The 20,139-nt window shown below is 40.2% G+C and overlaps 1 protein-coding gene across 2 annotated transcripts in view; it reads left to right on the top strand.

Annotated features, from left to right (window-relative positions):
* LOC145390914 (histone PARylation factor 1-like) overlaps positions 1 to 19,285 on the top strand; it is a 37,437-nt gene extending 18,152 nt beyond the window's left edge. The window contains exons 1-10 of one of the 2 annotated variants that reach the window (XM_080265646.1): positions 6,678 to 6,851; positions 9,324 to 9,453; positions 9,966 to 10,031; positions 11,262 to 11,444; positions 14,057 to 14,193; positions 14,783 to 14,928; positions 15,684 to 15,916; positions 16,538 to 16,663; positions 18,232 to 18,359; positions 18,768 to 19,285. In XM_080265646.1, coding sequence (XP_080121772.1) covers positions 6,678 to 6,851; positions 9,324 to 9,453; positions 9,966 to 10,031; positions 11,262 to 11,444; positions 14,057 to 14,193; positions 14,783 to 14,928; positions 15,684 to 15,916; positions 16,538 to 16,663; positions 18,232 to 18,359; positions 18,768 to 18,827 — 1,383 coding nt within the window. In that variant the 3' untranslated portion in view covers positions 18,828 to 19,285. Of the gene's footprint in view, positions 1 to 6,677; positions 6,852 to 9,323; positions 9,454 to 9,965; positions 10,032 to 11,261; positions 11,445 to 14,056; positions 14,194 to 14,782; positions 14,929 to 15,683; positions 15,917 to 16,537; positions 16,664 to 18,231; positions 18,360 to 18,767 lie in introns of those variants that run through there. The other variant, XM_080265647.1, reaches the window with a different exon arrangement.
* Positions 19,286 to 20,139: the final 854 nt, after the last annotated feature.

Here is a 20,139-nt window from a genome sequence, read left to right on the forward strand (position 1 = left end):
AATGCTGTTTTGTGAGAATGGAGAATGAGAGACTGACTGGGAGTGTGCGAGTGTTATTTTGTGGAGAGAATGGAGAATGAGATACTGGCTAGAAGGGCGTATGTGAGAAAGTTGAAGATGGGAGGGGGAGGAGGAGGAGGCCGAGGATGAGATGGAAGGGGAGAGGTACTGTATGTATGAGAGAACGAGGTGTGAGCTGTGGAGAAGGTGACCTGTGGATGTTGGACAGGGTGACATGGAGGTGATTTGTTTGTGGCCACCATTTCCGAGATTAGGACAGACATAGACTGACAGATAGATAGATAGACAAATATATAGAAGATAGATCAATAGATAAATAGACAGATAGATAGAAGAGGAGTAGCTAGATAAATAGACAGATAGAAGACAGGTAGATAGATAGATAGACAGATACAATATAGACAGATATACGGATAGATAGATAGATAGATAGATAGATGATAAATAGATAGATAGACTGAAACTAAGACTATTTTTGTAAGTATTAATTTATATTTTTTTAATCTAACGAAGTCTCCAATGCCCTTTCAGCTCAGATTATGGCCAGGGATAGTCAAGGTGAAAGTTTGAATAGTAACCAAGGAGACTCATGCCAGCCTTATAACCCACACGCATTGCAGGTCACACAACCATTCAGTAGTCACAAATAATAATAATAATAATAATAATAAACTATAGTAGCCCAGAATGCAGGGTAACTTATGTGATTTTGATGGAGTTCATATGGTGAGTGGATGGTGCTTGAATCTCAGGAACGTGTTAAGTGCTGGTCTGTGCATTATTATGGTGGTGTGTGCGACGTAGGTTTGTGCAGTGAAGGACGTGTGTGTGTGTGTGTGTGTGTGTGTGTGTGTGTGTGTAGGGTAGGTTCCACCCCCCTTACACACATATATTCGTACACACACACTCACACACACACACACACACACACACACACACAAATAAATATGCAGCTCATATCCATCCATAAATAAACACACACACACACACACACACACACACACACACACACACACACACACACACACACACACACACACACACACACACACATTCCAACCTCGACTAACAGTGCTCTCATTCACCTTCAGTCTTGCCTTAACATGCGTCTAATGTGAAAGTATTACAAGAGAGAGAGAGAGAGAGAGAGAGAGAGAGAGAGAGAGAGAGAGAGAGAGAGAGAGAGAGAGAGAGAGAGAGAGAGAATCGCTTAAGCACAGAAAAAAAACGGAAAAAAAAAATAAAGTGAAAACTGGGAAAAAAGTGTAGGGCGAGAAAAAGAGAAATTATGAGAAAGTAGAGGAAATGAGGCATCGTAAAAGAAATTCGAAAAAAGGAAAATATTTATTGAATAAAAGAAAATTATTGGTCCAGAAAAAATAGGAAAAAAAGTCAGAGAGAAAATTTTCCAAACGCAGGATTGTAATATCTTAAAACCAATAGTAGTAGTAGTTGTATTATTATTATTATTATTATTATTAGTGAAATGGCGGGGTACAGGGCGACGTGGAGGCGATTTGTTTGTGGCCACTCCGTACGGGATTAAGGCGTCTGGCAATAAATGGATAGATGGATTATTAGTTGTATTAGTTGTAGTTGTAATAGTAATAATAGTAGTAGTAGTAGTAGTAGGCCTAGTTGTAGTAGTAGTAGTAGTAGTTGTTGTTGTTGTAGTGGTGGAGGTAAAGGTGACGGTGGTTTAAGTGAAAATAGCACATTAGTAGTAGTATTAGTAGTAGTTGTAGTTGCAACCCTATGCTCATCTGAACGTGAACCCAGTGGACTGCAGGCTGAACTTGCACCACCACAGTCCAACATCTTCCTTCCGAGGGATTGGGAGGGGACTGAGGGATGTTTGTACCACCGGGCAGCTCACCACCCAGTCATATCAGTGCCACCACGTGAAGGCGTCCCTCTCCAGCGCTTTGGGTCCAGTGATATATAAATTTAGCTTAGATATGGGGGGAGGTGGAGGCCGAGCACGTAGAGATGTGCCCTGTTGATCTAATGGAGGCGAGTTTGAGTCTCAGCGAACAGTTTAAGGATTTGAATTTCGTCATACATTACTGTTTTATCCCATCTCCCACCGACATACAAAACACGCCCACTAATACCAGCTACACCAGTCCGGTATGAGACAGACCTGGCATGATTTCAGGGTGTAAGGTGGGTGTTAGTGCCAAAGTAGTGACATGTGAAGATGAGTGGTAAGACTGCTACTGAGTCTCATGGAACGGGCTTTCAAATTTGTGGCCAGAGCAGGATGCATGAAATAAAAAAAGAATCATTAATCCCTTGAGAGAGAGAGAGAGAGAGAGAGAGAGAGAGAGAGAGAGAGAGAGAGAGAGAGACATCAACCGAAGATAAAATTTTAGCGCTTTGGGTTAAAAAAAAATATCGTAAAACATAAAAGCAGGAAAATTTGTTAAGAGATGTGTAGTGTGTGTGTGTGTGTGTGTGTGTGTGTGTGTGTGTGTGTGTGTGTGTGTGTAGGACTGAGTCAGGCTCGTCATATCCTGTCTTCTGTATGGTTTTGTGTGTGTGTGTGTGTGTGTGTGTGTGTGTGTGTGTGTGTGTGTGTGTGTGTGTGCGTGCGTGCGTGAGTGCGTGTTGGAGGGGGAGGGGGTGTAATGATAACCTAAGAGATATAAAAATGACTCGACATTAAATTTTTTCCTCCTTTTTATTCCGACATTTTTTTTTTTAGTTTTTATTCTCCTCTCCTTCTCGTTTATTCTATCTTTATATTTTATTTCACGTATCCCAGATTCTCACTTTTTTTTAAACATTCTTCTCTGCGTATATATTATCTTTCTTTTATTATTTCCTGTTTGCGTATTTCCATTTTTGGCCAAATTGTCTTCTTCCGTAGTCTTGTTTTGTTTATTCTCGGTTCACTTCCTGTTTCCTTTTTCCTACTTTCTTCTGATCATTTTCCATTTTGTATTTGCTGATTCTGGACTTAATTTTTCCTTATTTCATTTTTTCAGTGGATTTTTTTTTATTTGTTTTCTATTAATTTATTTTCGTCATTTATTTTACTTGATCTTTTTTTATTTAAGTTATTGTTCCAGATTCGTCCTTCTTCTTCTTTTTTCTTTTTTTTCGGTAATCTTTTTTGCTTAGTCATGACTCACATTTATAGCCTGAAGTCATTGAACTGTAGTCACTATGTGCACACACACACACACACACACACACACACACACACACACACACACACACACACACACACACAGGTGCATCCATTACATGTTTACATAATAAAGCACACACACACACACACACACACACACACACACACACACACACACAGGTGCGTCCATTACATGTGTACGTAATAACACACACACACACACACACACACACACACACACACACACACACACACACACACACACGCTTCATTATTCACCAAATCCGCACACAGATTAATCTACACAGACACACATGCATCTAGTCAAACATCATCACTCGCAATCTCCCACGAAATGCCCGCTCATTATCGTTATATTGCACAACCACCACCACAGTTTGTCACACACACACACACACACACACACACACACACACACACACTAGGAAAACTTTGTCCAGTCCGTTTACTCAGAGTGGTAAAAGAGTTTGTCTGAATCGTGAGCACTTTATCGCCACGATTGCCACAAATTTCGTGTTTTTCCTTCGTTTTGAGCAATTTTTAACTTATTTTTGTGATGCAAGCGTGAGAGGTTGAGTGCATTCGAATAACTGAATGTGGTTTGAAGAATTTAGGCTATTTTGTAATGTTTAAGAAGTTGACTGCGCTCGAGTGTGTGTGTGTGTGTGTGTGTGTGTGTTGAGGAGTGAGTTATTGTGTGTACGAGCTAGAGAGTATGTGAATTCTTTGAAAAACATATCGCTCTTGAATATATGACTGACAGACTGCGTAGGAGAAAGAGTGCAAATTAGGGTTCTGAGATATGTATGTGTTATAGAGTGACTTAGTTCGAGTAAGAATGTATGTGAATGTGTTGATGATGATGATGATGATAATGATGATGATGATGATGATGAGGAGAAGGATTATGGTGGTAGTGGTGGTGATGGTGGTGGTGACAGTAGAGATAATAATAATAATAATAATAATAATAATAATAATAATGATGATGATGATGATGATGATAATGATGAGGATTATGGTGGTAGTGATGATGATGGTGAGTGTAGAAGTAATAATGATGATGATGAGTGTATTGGAAAGTGCATATACTGATTCTGCGTTAGTTTAAGAGCATATGAAAATTATCTGTCTATCGATCTATTGCCAGACGCCACAATCCCGTAAGGGGTGGCCATTTGACTTTGAGTTATTTATTTTATGGGGAGGGGCACTAATCCTCCACCAACCCACTTGTTGACACGTAGGGAGCACGTATGGTTCATGATCTTGATTTATAACAGTATATTGGTTCTGTTTATGCTAGTCTTGATACAGCAATAGAGGAAGATACTGGTGGCATAGGAGGCTTCGTGGGACCTTTTAATAAGCGATTTATATTACGTAATGCACCGTAATATTTCCATCTACCGGTACAGCCAGATAATCTCGTAAGGGGTGGCCACAAGTAAATCACCTCCATGTCTCCCTGTTCCCTGCCATTTCGCTGCCCTCCCCTCTCTTATATACCTCTGAGGTGTAATTGCAAAACAAATAGCCAAAGAAGACGTGTTAGCGAAAACTACAAAGCTGCTTTGAAATAGGTACATTGAAAGGACAACAGGGCGTGGCATAGTCAGACGGAGCGGAAGATAACAATGGGCGAGAGCGTGTCACAATGAGCATTATAATTCTGAAAACACGGCGTAGGCGCTAGAGACAATGTTGATGTCAGACGTGAATCATAATATTAGCATCACAGTGGCTGACATCCGGGTAACTTACAAATATGGGGTATTTCACACACACACACAAACACACACACTTAACATATGGAGAAGCATCAGCAAGAGGACACTGCAAAAAACTGCATAAGAAGAGAGGTGATAAAGACGTAAGGAAATTCAGTTTCCCAAACAGAGCAATTGATCAATGGAATGCACTACCGAATGAAATAGTGTGTGCCAAAACAATTCAGAAATTTAAGGATATGTACGATAAATATGGTTTAAGACACGGGACAGTACGAGCTTGACTCATTCCTGTAAAGATACAATTAGGTAAGAACAATTAGGTAAGAACACACACACACACACACACACACACACACACACACACACACACACACACACACACACACACACACACACACATGTAAGGAAGTATGGTTTCCAGTGAGGGTAAATGACTCCAGAAACCAGCCGAAGACGATGTGTGTGCTAAGAACATTCATAATTTTAGAGATGTGTACGACAAAGAATGAGATAAATAGGTAGGTAAATGAATGAATGAATGAATAAACAGATAGATAGATAGATAAATAAATAAATAAATAATTCGACAAATAAATTAATAACAAGACGGGCCATGAGTCTTACGCAGTCCTTGAGAATGCAGCTTGGTAAGAATGACGTAAGCACACACACACACACACACACACACACACACACACACACACACACACACACACACACACACACACACACACACACACACACACATTAACACCTTCCCATTAACTTAATCTCACCTTCATGCTAGACGACATCATCTCTAACTCTACTGCTTTCACCAAAAAATTAACATTAAGTTTAGGAGAGACACAAGAGGGGTTAGATGTAGCCTTCATTAACCCCTTTCCTAAGTTAAAAATCATCTTCAGGACTTACACTTTAACCTGGTCCAGATTTTCGTCCTTATGTGGCTTATTCATAGAGATCAATGGCAAGAAAAACAATATTATAGCTTTACATCTTTTTCATAGCTCCTATTGGCGGCTGGCTTTATGTTCTATAGTTCTTTCAACTTAACATGGTCAATATTATCGTCCTTTTGTAGCTTACTTCACATAGCTCCGTGGAAAAAGACATTGCTAGGGCTCTACATCCTTTCCATAGCACCTCATCGTGATTAGCGTATTCTAGTGTTAATCTGTTAAGTCTCAGCATTCAGAATGGACAGATGGCACTTTTAGGCCAAGTTTAAGTGGAACAAGTAAAGTAGTATCAAGAATAAAGTATGACGTACTCTGGCTGAAGGGTTTCAGTCCTTCATCTTGACATTACACTCCTCAATTTATCTCTCTCAACAAGCACCTAATATATATATATCTCTCTCTCTCTCTCTCTCTCTCTCAGCTGCCATACCAAAAGAGGAAACGTAGCGTCAGACTACAACTACTCTATTTTCATAATGAAGGCAATAATTCAGTATGTAGATATATTTCATCATTATAACAAGGGCCGAGGTGAAATCATCATCATCATCATCATCAAAATGTTTTACCCACTCACCTAAGGTTGACTTCAAGTGGCAAAATATGACTGCGTACCATAATCATCATTGGCATCATCTTGACTTTTTGCCCACCTGAGAATGGGTTGCTGGAGACTCGAAAAAGTGTGAAATTAGGGAACGAATCGTACGTCAGTTTGTAAGGGTAAGGTACGTAGGTGTTTGTTTACATGTGGGCGAGGGCAGAAGCGACACTAAGGAGGGAAGAAGGAGAAGAGCCGAGGAAATGGCGGGCTGCAGTGACGACGCTTGGGAGGTTTATCAAAATGACTCCCGTACTGCCTGTAAATACGGTGAAGAGTGCTACCAGAAGAACCCACGGCATCATAAGAGGTTTAAGCATCCACCCAAGAGGAAGGTACAAGAAGAAAAAGAAGATGAGAAAACCCGAGAGGAGGAGGTGACCGTCTGAGTTTTTCTTGTTTTCTAAATGAACTTTAGGTGTTCATAAGCAATGTTCCCACATTTGTAGTGAATGTAAAGCGTTTTTTATATATTCTTTTGATGACAATAAAGTTAAATTGTGCAGCCATTTTTGTAACCAGTGTCACTGTGGTAAGGTAGCCTAAGGTAATTTTTGATGGTCTGCATTTTTAACATTAAATTTTCAATTTGAGGGTGCACATATTTGTAATAAAGAAAATTGTTATGTTAATATTTAGGTGCTATATGAACTGTAGCATAGGAAGAACTCCAGTGGTTTTACATGGGAGCATTACTGCACAATTTAATTATTGTATGAGGGAGAGTTACTGCATAGCCAAAGTATCATGAGAGAGAGAGCTACTGCATAACCCGATTTTCATATGAGAAAGAGTTACTGAACAACCCAATTTCCATATGAGGGAGAGTTGTGCATAACCCAATTTTCATACAAAGGAGAGTTACTTCCCAACCTGATTTTCATACGAGGGAGAGTTTGTAACCTGATTTTCATACAAAGGAGAGTTACTGCACGACCTGATTTTCACACGAGGGAAAGTTACTGCATAACTTGATGATCAAAGACGAGTAATTTTTTGTGTTTATCAGCCACACTTTTGAAGAATTTTTGTTTGAACTTTGTTCATCACAAAGGACAATTACCGGTACTGGTACCTATTTTTTTTTTTTTTTTTGTATTTTGTAATATGATTTGCATTCACGAGAACTTGTATTAAGTTTTTATTAGTTTTCACGTTACTCTTATATGTAAGTTGTATTGATGAGGAACAAGATTAAATTTTTAGTTAGTTTTGTATTATTTTGAGGTATGAGATGCATTCATTAGTAATAATCCTGAATTTTGATTAGCATTTGTATTGAGATATCATTGTCATTCATCTATCTCTCTTCATGGATTTGGAGAAAGCATATGACAGGGAGGATTGACAAGGATTGTGGAAAGTGTTAAGAATATATGGAGTAGATGGGAAGTTGTTGAATGCTGTGAAGAGTATGTACGATGGTGCAAAGGCTGCAGTGCGTGTGGATGGTGAACTAAGTGATTTTTTCTCTTTGAAAGTTGGTTTGAAACAGGGATGTGTCATGTCTCCATGGTTGTTCAATCTGTACATGGATGGGGTAATAAAAGAGGTACAAGGTAGGGTAGTGGATGTTGGAGTGGCCCTGGTGAGAGAGGATAGTGTTTGGAAACTCCCTGTACTGTTGTTTGCAGATGATACTGTGTTGTTGAGTGAAGACGAAGGGGAGCTGCAAGGCTTGGTGGATGAGTTTGGGAGAGTGTGTAAGAAACGGAATCTAAAGGTGAATGTAGGGAAGAGTAAAGTGATGGTGTTTGAGAGAGGTGAAGTCAGTGAATGGACAGCGAGGTTGGATGGTGAGGAATTGGAAAATGTGAGTACGTTTAAGTACTTGGGTAGTGTGATGAGTAAGGATGGAGGTTTGGAGGGTGAAGTGCTTGAAAGGGTACAGCAGGGAAGAAAGGTTGCTGGTTCTTTGAAAGCAGTGGTAAGAAACAGGGAAGTGAGCATGGAAGTGAAAAAGTTACTACATGACAGTATTGTGATACCAACTCTAACGTACGGAAGTGAAGCTTGGACATTGTTGGAAGGACACAAGTCAAGAGTGAGAGCAATGGAAATGAGTTATTTAAGAGGAGCATGTGGAGTCACGTGGAGAGACAGGCTGACGAATGAGGATATAAAGGAGCGTTGTGGTGTTGATGTGGATGTGATAGGAAGCGTTATGAGGAACACACTGAGGTGGTTTGGCCATGTGGAGAGGATGGAGGGTGAAAGACTGACGAAGAGAGTGTATGTGAGTGAGGTGGAGGGGGGAAGAGGGAGGGGGAGGCCGAGGATGAGATGGAGGGATGAGGTGGAGAGGTATATGAGAGAGGGGTGTGTGAGTTGGGAGCAGGGCAGTGAAATGGCGGGGGACAGGGCGACTTGGAGGTGATTTGTTTGTGACCACCCCAAACGGGATTGAGGCGTCTGGCAATAGATAGATAGATAGATAGGTTGCCTTGGTGTTGTACACCTTGTAGGGGATTCCACTGAACAGGCTGTTAGCATTACCATTTACTGTACCTTGTTTAGCTCAGTTTTGTTAGGCTTGTTTGATGGAGTTAGGAGTCCATGTGCTTAAAAGATATACTATATGGATGATGGTGTGGCCTATTTAATTTGGCATGCTGTTAGAATAGTCCTCACACTTTTTAATTTTTTTATGTTATGTCTGGATTCTACCTCATCCTGTCTTAGGTGGGAGAAAGAGTTGGGGAAATTATGATGGTAGTACTTCATCTTTATCATGCAAACAATAAACACTAACTTCCCTTGGATTTAAGCATTTTTCGCCATATCTGGTTGGAGTGCCACAGCCTACTAGACCACCAGGTGTCCAATTGTTATCTCTACATTTATTTCAGGTACAAAGTGCGGCGAAGAAACTACGGAGAGACAACAGCGACACGACAGACACAAGTCAGAGCGATGATGCTGTTGTGCCAGAAATTAAGGAACAGTCCTCAAAGTTAGACCTGAGCAAGCTTGAGGAAGGTGAGTAAAGGAAAGTTGATTGTTCTCCCACTTTTACACTTCCTCCTTCCTTGTTTTGTAGACCCTACTTTTGATTATGAATGCAGAGTCCTCATTTTTTAAAACTTTCTCTTTCGTTGTCTTTTGGATCATACGAGATAGATATGGGAGCCTATGGGGCATTGCTAAAGTGAAGCATCACATAATGTTTTGCAAGAGTGAATGACAGTGCATGTGAAAGTCATTCAGGATTGACTTCCTGACCCAAATGCTCCAAGAAATGCTCCCACATCTAAGTAGGATTATGATGATTGATAATGGTGATGATGATAGTTCTCCTGAGTTCATACACTCCCTCTCTCTCCTCTTTTTTTTAATCCCATCTTGCGCAGTCTGGAGTGGGAAAAAGGCTCACGATGATGATGACACGGCAGTCTGCTATACATGAACCCCATTTCCAACCCACAGCTGCCTAACCATTGATATTGAAGTTACTCTTTAGTCATTAACATCATTCATTTATCTATTTACAGAAGAAGGGCAGCCATATTTGAGGACAAAAATTCCCAAAACCAGCAGCACGAAGGCAGATTCAGAAGGTAAGAGGACAATATCATTTGGAGATAGGAAGAACAGAATAAAAATAAGAATTGTTATTGTAAAGGTGTTAAATAGGAAGAGAAACTAAGAGAGAAGTGAAAGGAAGGGAGGAGGAAAAGAGAAGAGAAATTAGGGAGGAAGGGTGGAGGAGGGGGCAGAATAGCAGAATACAGATGAGCCTTAATGTCAGCGTTTCTCTTTGTCACTGTCTTTTTATATACAGTATATACCTGGTGTGTATATATATATATATATATCTGTCTATCTATCTATAGCCCGACGCCCTAATCCCGCAAAGGGTGGCCGCAGACAAAACGCCTCCAAGTCACTCTGTCACCCACCATTTGACTACCCTCCCCCCAACTCACCCCCCCCTCCCTCATATACCTCTCAACTCCATCCCTCCACCTCATCCTCAGTCTACCCCTCCCTCCTTCCCTCCACCTCACCTACATACACCCTCTTAGTCAGTCTTTCATTCTCCATTCTCTCCACATGTCCAAACCACCTCAGTGTATTTCTCCTAATCTTCTCAACCACATCCACATCTACCCCACAACGTTCCTTCACTTCTTCATTCGTCAACCTGTCCCTCCACGTCACTCCACATGCTCCTCTCAAGTAACTCATTTCCACTGCTCTCACTCTTGACTTGTTCCCCTCTTGCAAGGTCCACACCTCGCTTCCATACGTCAGGGTAAGGATCACAATGCCATCATATATATATATATATATATATATATATGTACAGTATGTAAATACACACATTAGGTCTGCTTACAGGATGTTTTTAGAGGGTTCATATCATACCAGAACTTATGTATCCTTCTGTATCTGTCAATCAGTCTATCTGTATATATCTGTCTGCACACACACACACACACACACAGTTTTATGGATGAGTACAGTACAGTTCTTTAACTCACTCAATTATAAGTACTCATTATGTCAAGAATGTGTTTTTCATACAACAGGAGCGTGTTTCTTCCTTATAACCAAAACAGAGACCTGTAACGCCTTTTAGCAAAGTTGAGGAACAAGTGAATGAAAACTGAAGGATTGTATTTGACTAGTAAAAAGGGGACTCATTGATACCTCATACCAAGGGCTCATCCGATTTCTTGCAGCTGTAATTAACTTAAGTACTCTATACAAGTTTTGAGAGTGGTCCAGTTCCATCAGGTAAAAGACAAACCTACTATAGTTGCTCCTCTCAACTTCCTCCATAGGCAAGGAAGGTACAGAAGAGTCCGAGGAAGCCCCAGAAGACACACTAGGCCAGGACTACATTGTACAGGACTCACCAGCCAACCTCAAGTACAGTATTGAACAGAAATTCCTCTTGGAGATGCCGGAAGACTTCTTTGATCTGTGGGAATGCTGCTCCAAAATTGATAAAGACAAGCCTGAGGGTAAGATTCATAGTATTCGTCATCGTCCTGATCTCTTTTTTTTCTTTTTTAGGATAGAGGTCCATAATTTAACCATACATAGTCTTTTTTTTTTTTTTTTCCTTCGGTGGGAAAAGAGGTTTGGATGATATTATTTTTGTTTATTTATTTTTTGCTAAATAGAAAATAAATGATGAAACAGCTTCTTATGAGTCATTCCGTCTGTGCCATATCATGAAGTGTTTTGTAGGATGTTTGAATTTGCAGTCAGATTTATTTTAAGTGTTTGCAGTTACTTTCTGACCACTACTTGGTGGTGGCCAGAATTAAAATTCAAGTAAGATGGAGGAGTAGAAGAAGGGAAAGACGAGAGGAAGGAGTAGTTGCAAGGAGAGTGGAAAGGTTACAAGAGGATGAGAAAAAGGCAGAGTATAAGAGAGAAGTGGAGGAACGATTGGGCAAATATGAATTGGAGCAGATGGGAGACGTGGAAGGTGTGTGAAGGATATTTACAAAAGAAATATGTGCAGCATGTGATGTGGTGTGTGGAAGGAAGAGAAGACGGAGGGGGGTGCAAGGAACAGCGTGGTGGACTGCAGAGGTGAAACAGGCTGTGGCACAAAAGAAGAAGAAATACAATGAATGGATGAGAAATAGGGGCGTGGAAGAAGTTGAGAGGCGGAAGAGAGAGTTATATGTAGAAAGAAAGAGAGAGGTGAAAAGATTAGTAAGAGAGAGTAAGAAGAGAGTGGATGAGGAATTTGGAAGGAATTTGAGTGTAAAGTGGAGGGACTGTAAGAAAATGTTCTGGAAAGAGGTGAAAAGAGTAAGGCAGGGTGGAAGTGAAGTTAGCAGGGGAGTGAAAGATAAAAATGGTAGATTACTAGTGGAGAAGGGAGAAAAAGTGAGCAGATGGAGAGAACACTTTAAGGAATTGTTGAACGTAGAGGATGGAAGTAATGCGACTATAAGTGGTTGGGGAATGGCTGGGAGAAGGAGGGAGGTGAGAAGACAGGAAGAAATCAGTAGGATAGAAGTTGTGGAAGCAATGAAGAAAGTTAAATCTGGGAAAGCCCCAGGAATTGATGGAGTGTGTGGTGAAATGCTGAAGCATGGGGAGAGATAGTAGTAGAATGGATGTGGAAGATGTGCAGATTGGCCTGGGAGGAAGGTAGAGTCCCGGAGGATTGGAAGTCAGGTATAATTATTCCCTTATACAAAGGAAAAGGGGAAAAAGAAGTGTGTGGTAATCATAGGGGCATTTGTCTTCTTAGTATAATAGGAAAAGTGTATGGTAGGATACTTATTGACAGAGTTAGAGAAAGAACAGAGAAATTAGTTGGAGAAGAACAGGGAGGCTTTAGGAAGGGAAGAGGTTGTGTAGATCAGATATTCATTCTTAGATCTTTAGTGGAAAAGTTTCTAGAGAAGGGAAAGAAGTTGTATGCGGCTTTCATGGATTTGGAGAAAGCATATGACAGGGTGGATAGACAAGGATTGTGGAAAGTGTTAAGAATATATGGAGTAGATGGGAAGTTGTTGAATGCTGTGAAGAGTATGTACGATGGTGCGAAGGCTGCAGTGCGTGTGGATGGTGAACTAAGTGAATTTTTCTCTTTGAAAGTTGGTTTGAAACAGGGATGTGTCATGTCTCCATGGTTGTTCAATCTGTACATGGATGGGGTAATAAAAGAGGTACAAAGTAGGGTAGTGGATGTTGGAGTGGCCCTGGTGAGAGAGGATAGTGTTTGGAAACTCCCTGTACTGTTTGCAGATGATACTTTGTTGTTGAGTGAAGACGATGGGGAGCTGCAAGGCTTGGTGGATGAGTTTGGGAGAGTGTGTAAGAAACGGACTCTAAAGGTGAATGTAGGGAAGAGTAAAGTGATGGTCTTTGAGAGAGGTGAAGTCAGTGAATGTATAGCGAGGTTGGATGGTGAGGAATTGGAAAATGTGAGTGCGTTTAAGTACTTGGGTAGTGTGATGAGTAAGGATGGAGGTTTGGAGGGTGAAGTGCTTGAAAGGGTACAGCAGGGAAGAAAGGTTGCTGGTTCTTTGAAAGCAGTGATAAGAAACAGGGAAGTGAGCATGGAAGTGAAAAAGTTACTACATGACAGTATTGTGATACCAACTCTAACGTATGGAAGTGAAGCTTGGACGTTGTTGGAAGGACACAGGTCAAGAGTGAGGGCAGTGGAAATGAGTTATTTAAGAGGAGCCTGTGGAGTCACATGGAGAGACAGGCTGACGAATGCGGATATAAAGGAGCGTTGTGGTGTTGATGTGGATGTGATAGGAAGCGTTATGAGGACCACACTGAGGTGGTTTGGCCATGTGGAGAGGATGGAGGGTGAAAGACTGACGAAGAGAGTGTATGTGAGTGAGGTGGAGGGGGGAAGAGGGAGGGGGAGGCCGAGGATGAGATGGAGGGATGGGGTGGAGAGGTATATGAGAAAGGGGGGTGTGAGTTGGGAGGAGGGCAGTGAAATGGCGGGGGACAGGGCGACTTGGAGGCGATTTGTTTGTGGCCACCCCAAACGGGATTGAGGCGTCTGGCAATAGATAGATAGATAGATAGTTTGCAGTTACCCACTTTTACTGGATTACACATATATAAACATCCCATCCCACAGAGGCACTCAAAAAGGCTGGTCTGACCCTGGTTGGCCCCTATGATGTGTTGACTGGCAAACTGAAGCAACTCAAGGCCCGGCGAGTGTCCAGCTATGTCTGTCATTGGAGATACTATTATGATCCACCTGAATTTATGGTGCGTTTATATTACATTCGTAGCTTTTTTATATTTACCTTGTCACTGTGATGATGTCTTTTTCACTGTACTCATGCTACCATTATTGTTTTTTTTTCGACTTAGGGACTTTGGTAACGAAGGGCTTATTTGCAGCTAAACCCTTCCAGTTAGAAAATTCATCCTTATGCAGATTCAGATTGTCTTCTGGTGTTGGATATAAAGAAATAATGTTGATTTTATTCTCTCTAACACCAGGTGATTTTTTTATTGACCTCAAACAGACCAACAGAAGGGGTACTGTATTACAACTAATGTCATGGTGCCGAGTTTAGCAGTTGTTGAAGATAAGGCCAAGATGATTTATTCAAGCCTGGGGGCACTCAACACAGCCAATTGATTAATTCTTTTGACTTGGGTGCCTCCCTCACTTGAATGAAATTGGCTGGAAGAAACCATAATGAATTCCCAAAGTGTTCCATCCACCTTGCAGGGTTTAAAGGTGTATATATACTGTATGTTAGGAATGTGGAATGTCGATTTATATTATGTAGGTAATATTTCTTGAACCCATGGCTTGGAAGAAACTGATTTTATTTCCCTTCCCCAGACTGTGATAGCGGGTGATGAGAATGAATACCACATTGGTTATTACCGAGACGACCCTTTCCACATGCCTGTCTTTGTGGCCTCCATGTCTAACGACAAGCCAGGCAATATCAAACCACTCGGAGAAAACATATTTGCAGCAGTTTGGTGAGTCAGACAATAATGAATTTACTGTATTAGGAAAACTAAATGAGGAAAGTTGTAATCAAGCCCCCAGTTTTTTATGTTATTGCAAAGAACTGTGTGATGTTTAGTTGATGGTCAGCCTGCATCCAGCACCACAGAAAATAGTCAGCAACAGTACAGAAATGTCAAACATGTATCATCATCACATGCCTTTAAAAAAAAAAAAAAAAAAAAAAAAAAGGAGGGAGCTTGTCCATGTCATTACTCAGTTTTAATAATACACTTGCATTCTCATTGTAAGATGTCATTTTGGATTTCCTTTTTACTGTTACCTGATTGAATTTTGGCAACTTCCAAATTAGTTAATTCTTGTTGCGCACAGAAGAATTGATTCATTTTAGGAAAGGTTCTCATTTTGAGGGCACTTACTAAGGTTGTATCTAACTCCTTCAGTTCAGAAAGTCTTGTCTGTGGTGAATAAAAGTGTGAGGAGATGGAATAAAATGAAACAGACATCCCCAGGCTAGTTGGTTTGATCCCCTTAATTTGGTAATATCTTTTATTGTTAGTTTTGACTGAGGGTATGATTGCAGTTACAAATTATTGAAAATGAATATATGAGAGTGTGGCCATTTCAAATGAGCGGACTTCATTTAGGTTTTCTTTGTCATCATTTTTTTTTCTTCTTGGTTCTCTGGACTCCACTCTACTCTGTCCAAAGGTGGGAAAAGAGTTATGGATGGTGATGATGATGAAGTTCTTGCTCTGCATTGCAGCTCGTACTTAAATCAGCGGATGAAGGAAGAGAACCCCTTTAAGAAAATGCCCCTCCAGCGGCTGTACAGGGAAATTGAGTCGTATGCCAAGAGCCACGACTACTCCTTGGAAGCTGTGACTCCCAACATGAAGCGCAGGAAGAAAAAAGTTGTATCCAACACATTCCATGCAGCAGGCATTGTTGTACCAGTTCATAATGATGTCGGCTACAGAGAGATCCCAGAAACTAATGGTAAGCAGAATGGATGGAGATATTACTTACATTGTTTGAGGCATTCTCTCTCATGAATGTTGATTACCAGTGCTGCTACTGTTTTGTGTGGTTTTGTGTGTGTGTGTGTGTGTGTGTGTGTGTGTGTGTGTGTGTGTGTGTGAGAGAGAGAGAGAGAAGGTTAGGGTAATGATTATGATGATGTATGTATTTACTTTTGTAGTATGGTTATCAGTAGTGAACTCTGTTATTATTTTTGTTTGATACAATAACTTATTATATATAGAAAAAACTTTAGTCCTTTGATGTATTTCTCATTTGAAGTCAAGCTACTACCAAATGAATATAATTAGATTTAGTAGGAATGCTGTTGTGAAGGGGTTATTGAGCTCTGTTTTTAAATCTTCCAGTTTTCAAATATTTTCTAAGCTAAATAAAATCTTATTAGAATAGCAGGAATGTAATAAATACAATATCACATTAGATTAAAGAGTGTAATAAAGTGGTATATATTAGACCCTGTCCAAGTACCGTACTGGCATTGTTAAGCCTTTGATCGGTGTGGCAGTATTTACAAGTACTCTTTCGCAGCAGTGACTAGCAGATAAATAAAACTGACCATACATGTCATCCTTGTTACAGCAAACCTGCGCAAGATGTTCCAGAAGGTAAGGGATTCCAAGACAGAGGAGGAGAGGACCAGGAACTTTGATGACATCCAGGAGCTAATCACCAATGTCCAGTTTGCATATGACGAGGGAGATTATGGTGAGTTCTTTGCTTTGAGTTTGTCACTGTTTATATTATCTTTGCCACTTGTTATAATATTTTTATACAACACTGAACCTCTTCATCTCACGGATGTCTTTTTAAGTATACAGTAAACTCTCGATATACCAAACCCTCTTTTAATTAATTTCAGTTTTAATGATCACCTTGAGCTTGCTGAACATTATGTTCATTTAACAGATTTTGTTTGGTAAGAGAATGGGCATGCAGGAAACACTGACCAGCGTGGCGTCCTTACACACTCATGCATGTACGCACACATCCACACTCCTCTGTATCCCGCAGAATGCCACGTCAGTCTCTGGGTGACCAGCATCATGAGAGGGGCTATAAACAGAGCATTTATTGAGATAAAGGCCCATTTAGACCATGCTGTATGTTATTGTGTATGACTGTACGGCCAAACAGCATTTAATGTTTAACAGTCTTTGTTCGGTAAAAGCCACGATGCCTGGGAAATTACAGAACAGCATGGTGTTCAGCTTTAATGTCAAGGGTCTGGTACCAATTAGTTTGTTATATCAAGGTTGTACTATATATGGTTAACACCAGATGATCTTCAGCTGATGTGAGACATCCTTGAACTGTAAAGGTTAGAAACAGTCTCTGTAACCATCTCTCCAGGAATGTCTTTTATATATTATTCTGGCAAATGTAAGATGATTTTATTCATCTTCAAAGAGACATCTGCAGGCCAAAGACATTAACCACTTACCTGTTTAATTGCTGTCATTGTTTTTTATCTTTCTTTTTATCTTTTGTTTCTTTGTAACTTTCTTTTTTTCTTTAACTTAACTTCCAAGGGATGGTTGGGGTATGTTGCTCACATAATGCAACTCAGGGTTGAGTGAGGCTGGTCACTCTCATCAGGGCCAACTTGCCTAGCCCCAGGCTCCTGCTCTCCCAGTGGGATGAAATTAGATTAGATGATGAGTGAATGAAATGAACATCCTTTTTTTCGTGATTAACATCCTCCTGTTTTAATTTTTAATTTCTCCTTACTTTTTCCTGTTTCATTTTTATTTTTTTTCTTATTTAACTTCCTTTGTTTTTTGCTGTTTGTTTATTATTTATATAAATATTTATTTTTTGTTTAAGTTCATTTTTACCTCCGCCAACGAAGTTGGAGGAGGTTATATACTCACATATGTTTCTCTGTTTGCCCTCACAATATCTCCAAAAGTTCTCAATTTCAGTGAAATTTTGTGGAAGGGTGGGCCATGGGTCAAGAAAGAAATGATTTGTTTTGGGGCCAGTCCAAATCTAGATCAGGATCAAGATCCTATGTACAGTATCTCGCACAGTATCTCCAAAAGCTCTCAATGAATTTCAATAAAATTTATGGAAGAGTAGGTCATGGGTTAAGGAGCTGTTGATTAAATTGGAGGCATGTCTGGATCCTGTGTATTCTACACAATATCTCCACGGATCTGGATCTGGATCTTTTTAATGGCATTGGTATTGGTAGATGTATACACTCCCTGAGTGCTTTCTAGTTGGTTGTTGTTTTTATGTTCCTGTGTATTTCACAGCACTTCTGTCCACAGGTATGGGTCTGGAACTTGGAATGAACATGTTTATATTTGGTGGTGAGGAGTTCCACAAAGCGATATTCCACTTGCTGGGTGTTGGCTACGACTTGCTGGGAAGGGAACCCTATGTTGATATTATTCATGTAAGTATAACATAGGTAAATAGATAGATTGAAGTATCAGTGCTGGTATCCCCTATTCTATCCCGGTGAAGTGATTGCTAATGGATTGACTCAAGCTGATAGCTGGTGTGAAGTGCATAAATGTTGATGTTGATGCCTGTGAGATGGAGTCAGGATTCCAGAGGGTTGAATGGTGACTGGATGGGAATGTGGCCCATTAATGATGATGATGATGATGAAATATATGATTTTTCCCTTCAACTTGAGGGCATCATCGTATTTTTCTTGTGCTGTTTCAACACAATAACATATCTTTCATTTTAATCAGGGTACCACCAAATCATTTAATTTAGGTTAGCAGAGTCACCTGAAAAATTTTGTGTGCTTTTGAGAGTTTAGAATTTATATATACATTTTTTTTCTTCACAGGCACATCTAAAGAATAGAAGAAAGGGCAACAACATGAGCATCCTGGAGGTGTTGGAGTGAAGCTGGCAGTCAGGCTTACTTTAACTGTAGGTTTTAGCTCTCTTAAAGATACCAAATTGCACTAGTTTTTTGTTTCTCGTAGAAGTAGTTAAAGTACAACCATGGAGGCCGTTTTGTTGGGGTGTTTATTTTTTGCGGATTTTTTTCCATTCACGGACAAGTTTGTAATGTATTCCTTGCGTGTATGGAAAGGTGACTGCGCAGGGAAACTCAGAGGCCTGGAAACTAAAGGAAAGGGCACATCACAGGATATCTTCAGTGTACAGTTGTGTTGTGTTATACAGTATGTATCGTACTGCATTGTGCTGTATTGTGCTTTTTTTTTTTTCCGCCCCCTCTCCTTTTTTCTTACATGTTACCAAAAGTGTGCAAAGGGAAAAGCTATAATATTTTGCCCTCTGTGTTTCCAGATTTTTTTTTACTCACCCTGCATTTTTTTTTTTCAATTATTTTATAGAATGTACCACGTGTGTATTGTAAGCTGTAGTTGTAGCTGTAATACAGTAGTTCTCAAGTTGTATTTTGAGTTTATCCTGAGTAACTCCATATTATGTTTACAGTTTGTGGGTTTCTGGTAAGCCCCCTATGTTGAAGACGGCTTATTCTGGCAGCTTGGTAGCACTGTTATTAGAGTGCACCTTATAGTTGCATTGTTAGGGAGACCAAGGATGAGATTGAAAGATGGAGTGGAGAGATAGGAGAGAGGGTGTGAGTTGTGGGGAGGGCAGCCAATTGACAGGGCAGGGCAGTGTGGAAGTGATTTGTTTGTGGCCACCTCTTGAGCATGAGGATGTCTTCTTTATTTTTATTTACTTGCCACAAAAATTAATTCAGCTGAGGAGAGACTTTATGAACTGTAGGAATCAGGTACAACCTCCCTAAATCCCTTCAGTTCAAGAGGTGTTTCCGAAGATGAATACAGGACAGTTATGGAGAGGTAGCAAGAATAGATTATAAAAGGACGTCGTTGTTGGATGGGAGAGATGCAGGGTAGAGCTGGAATTCTTTATTTGCTCTAATATTTTGGGTCACACACAACCTGAAGATGCGTTCTGTGTAGCGCAAAACGTTAAAGAAAATAAAGAATTCAAACTAACCTGTATCTTTCTCCCACCTGACATTTCCACCTGTTGTAATGGATCATCGGACATCATTTTATCAAAGCTTAAAAATTCAGAGGTGATGTGGTTTAGAAATTTCTATGTTGGCATTTGAAGGTTTATAATATTGCACGTTATGATGTATCCAGTAGCATCGTTTTCTTTGCATGTTCATAATTTTCCGTCTGTGGCCCTGTAATACGTATCCCGGT

This window comes from Coenobita brevimanus, chromosome 16 (genome assembly GCF_032717465.1).
Source record: "Coenobita brevimanus isolate Jiangsu-jjx chromosome 16, ASM3271746v2, whole genome shotgun sequence".
NCBI classification, from domain to species: Eukaryota; Metazoa; Arthropoda; class Malacostraca; order Decapoda; family Coenobitidae; genus Coenobita; species Coenobita brevimanus.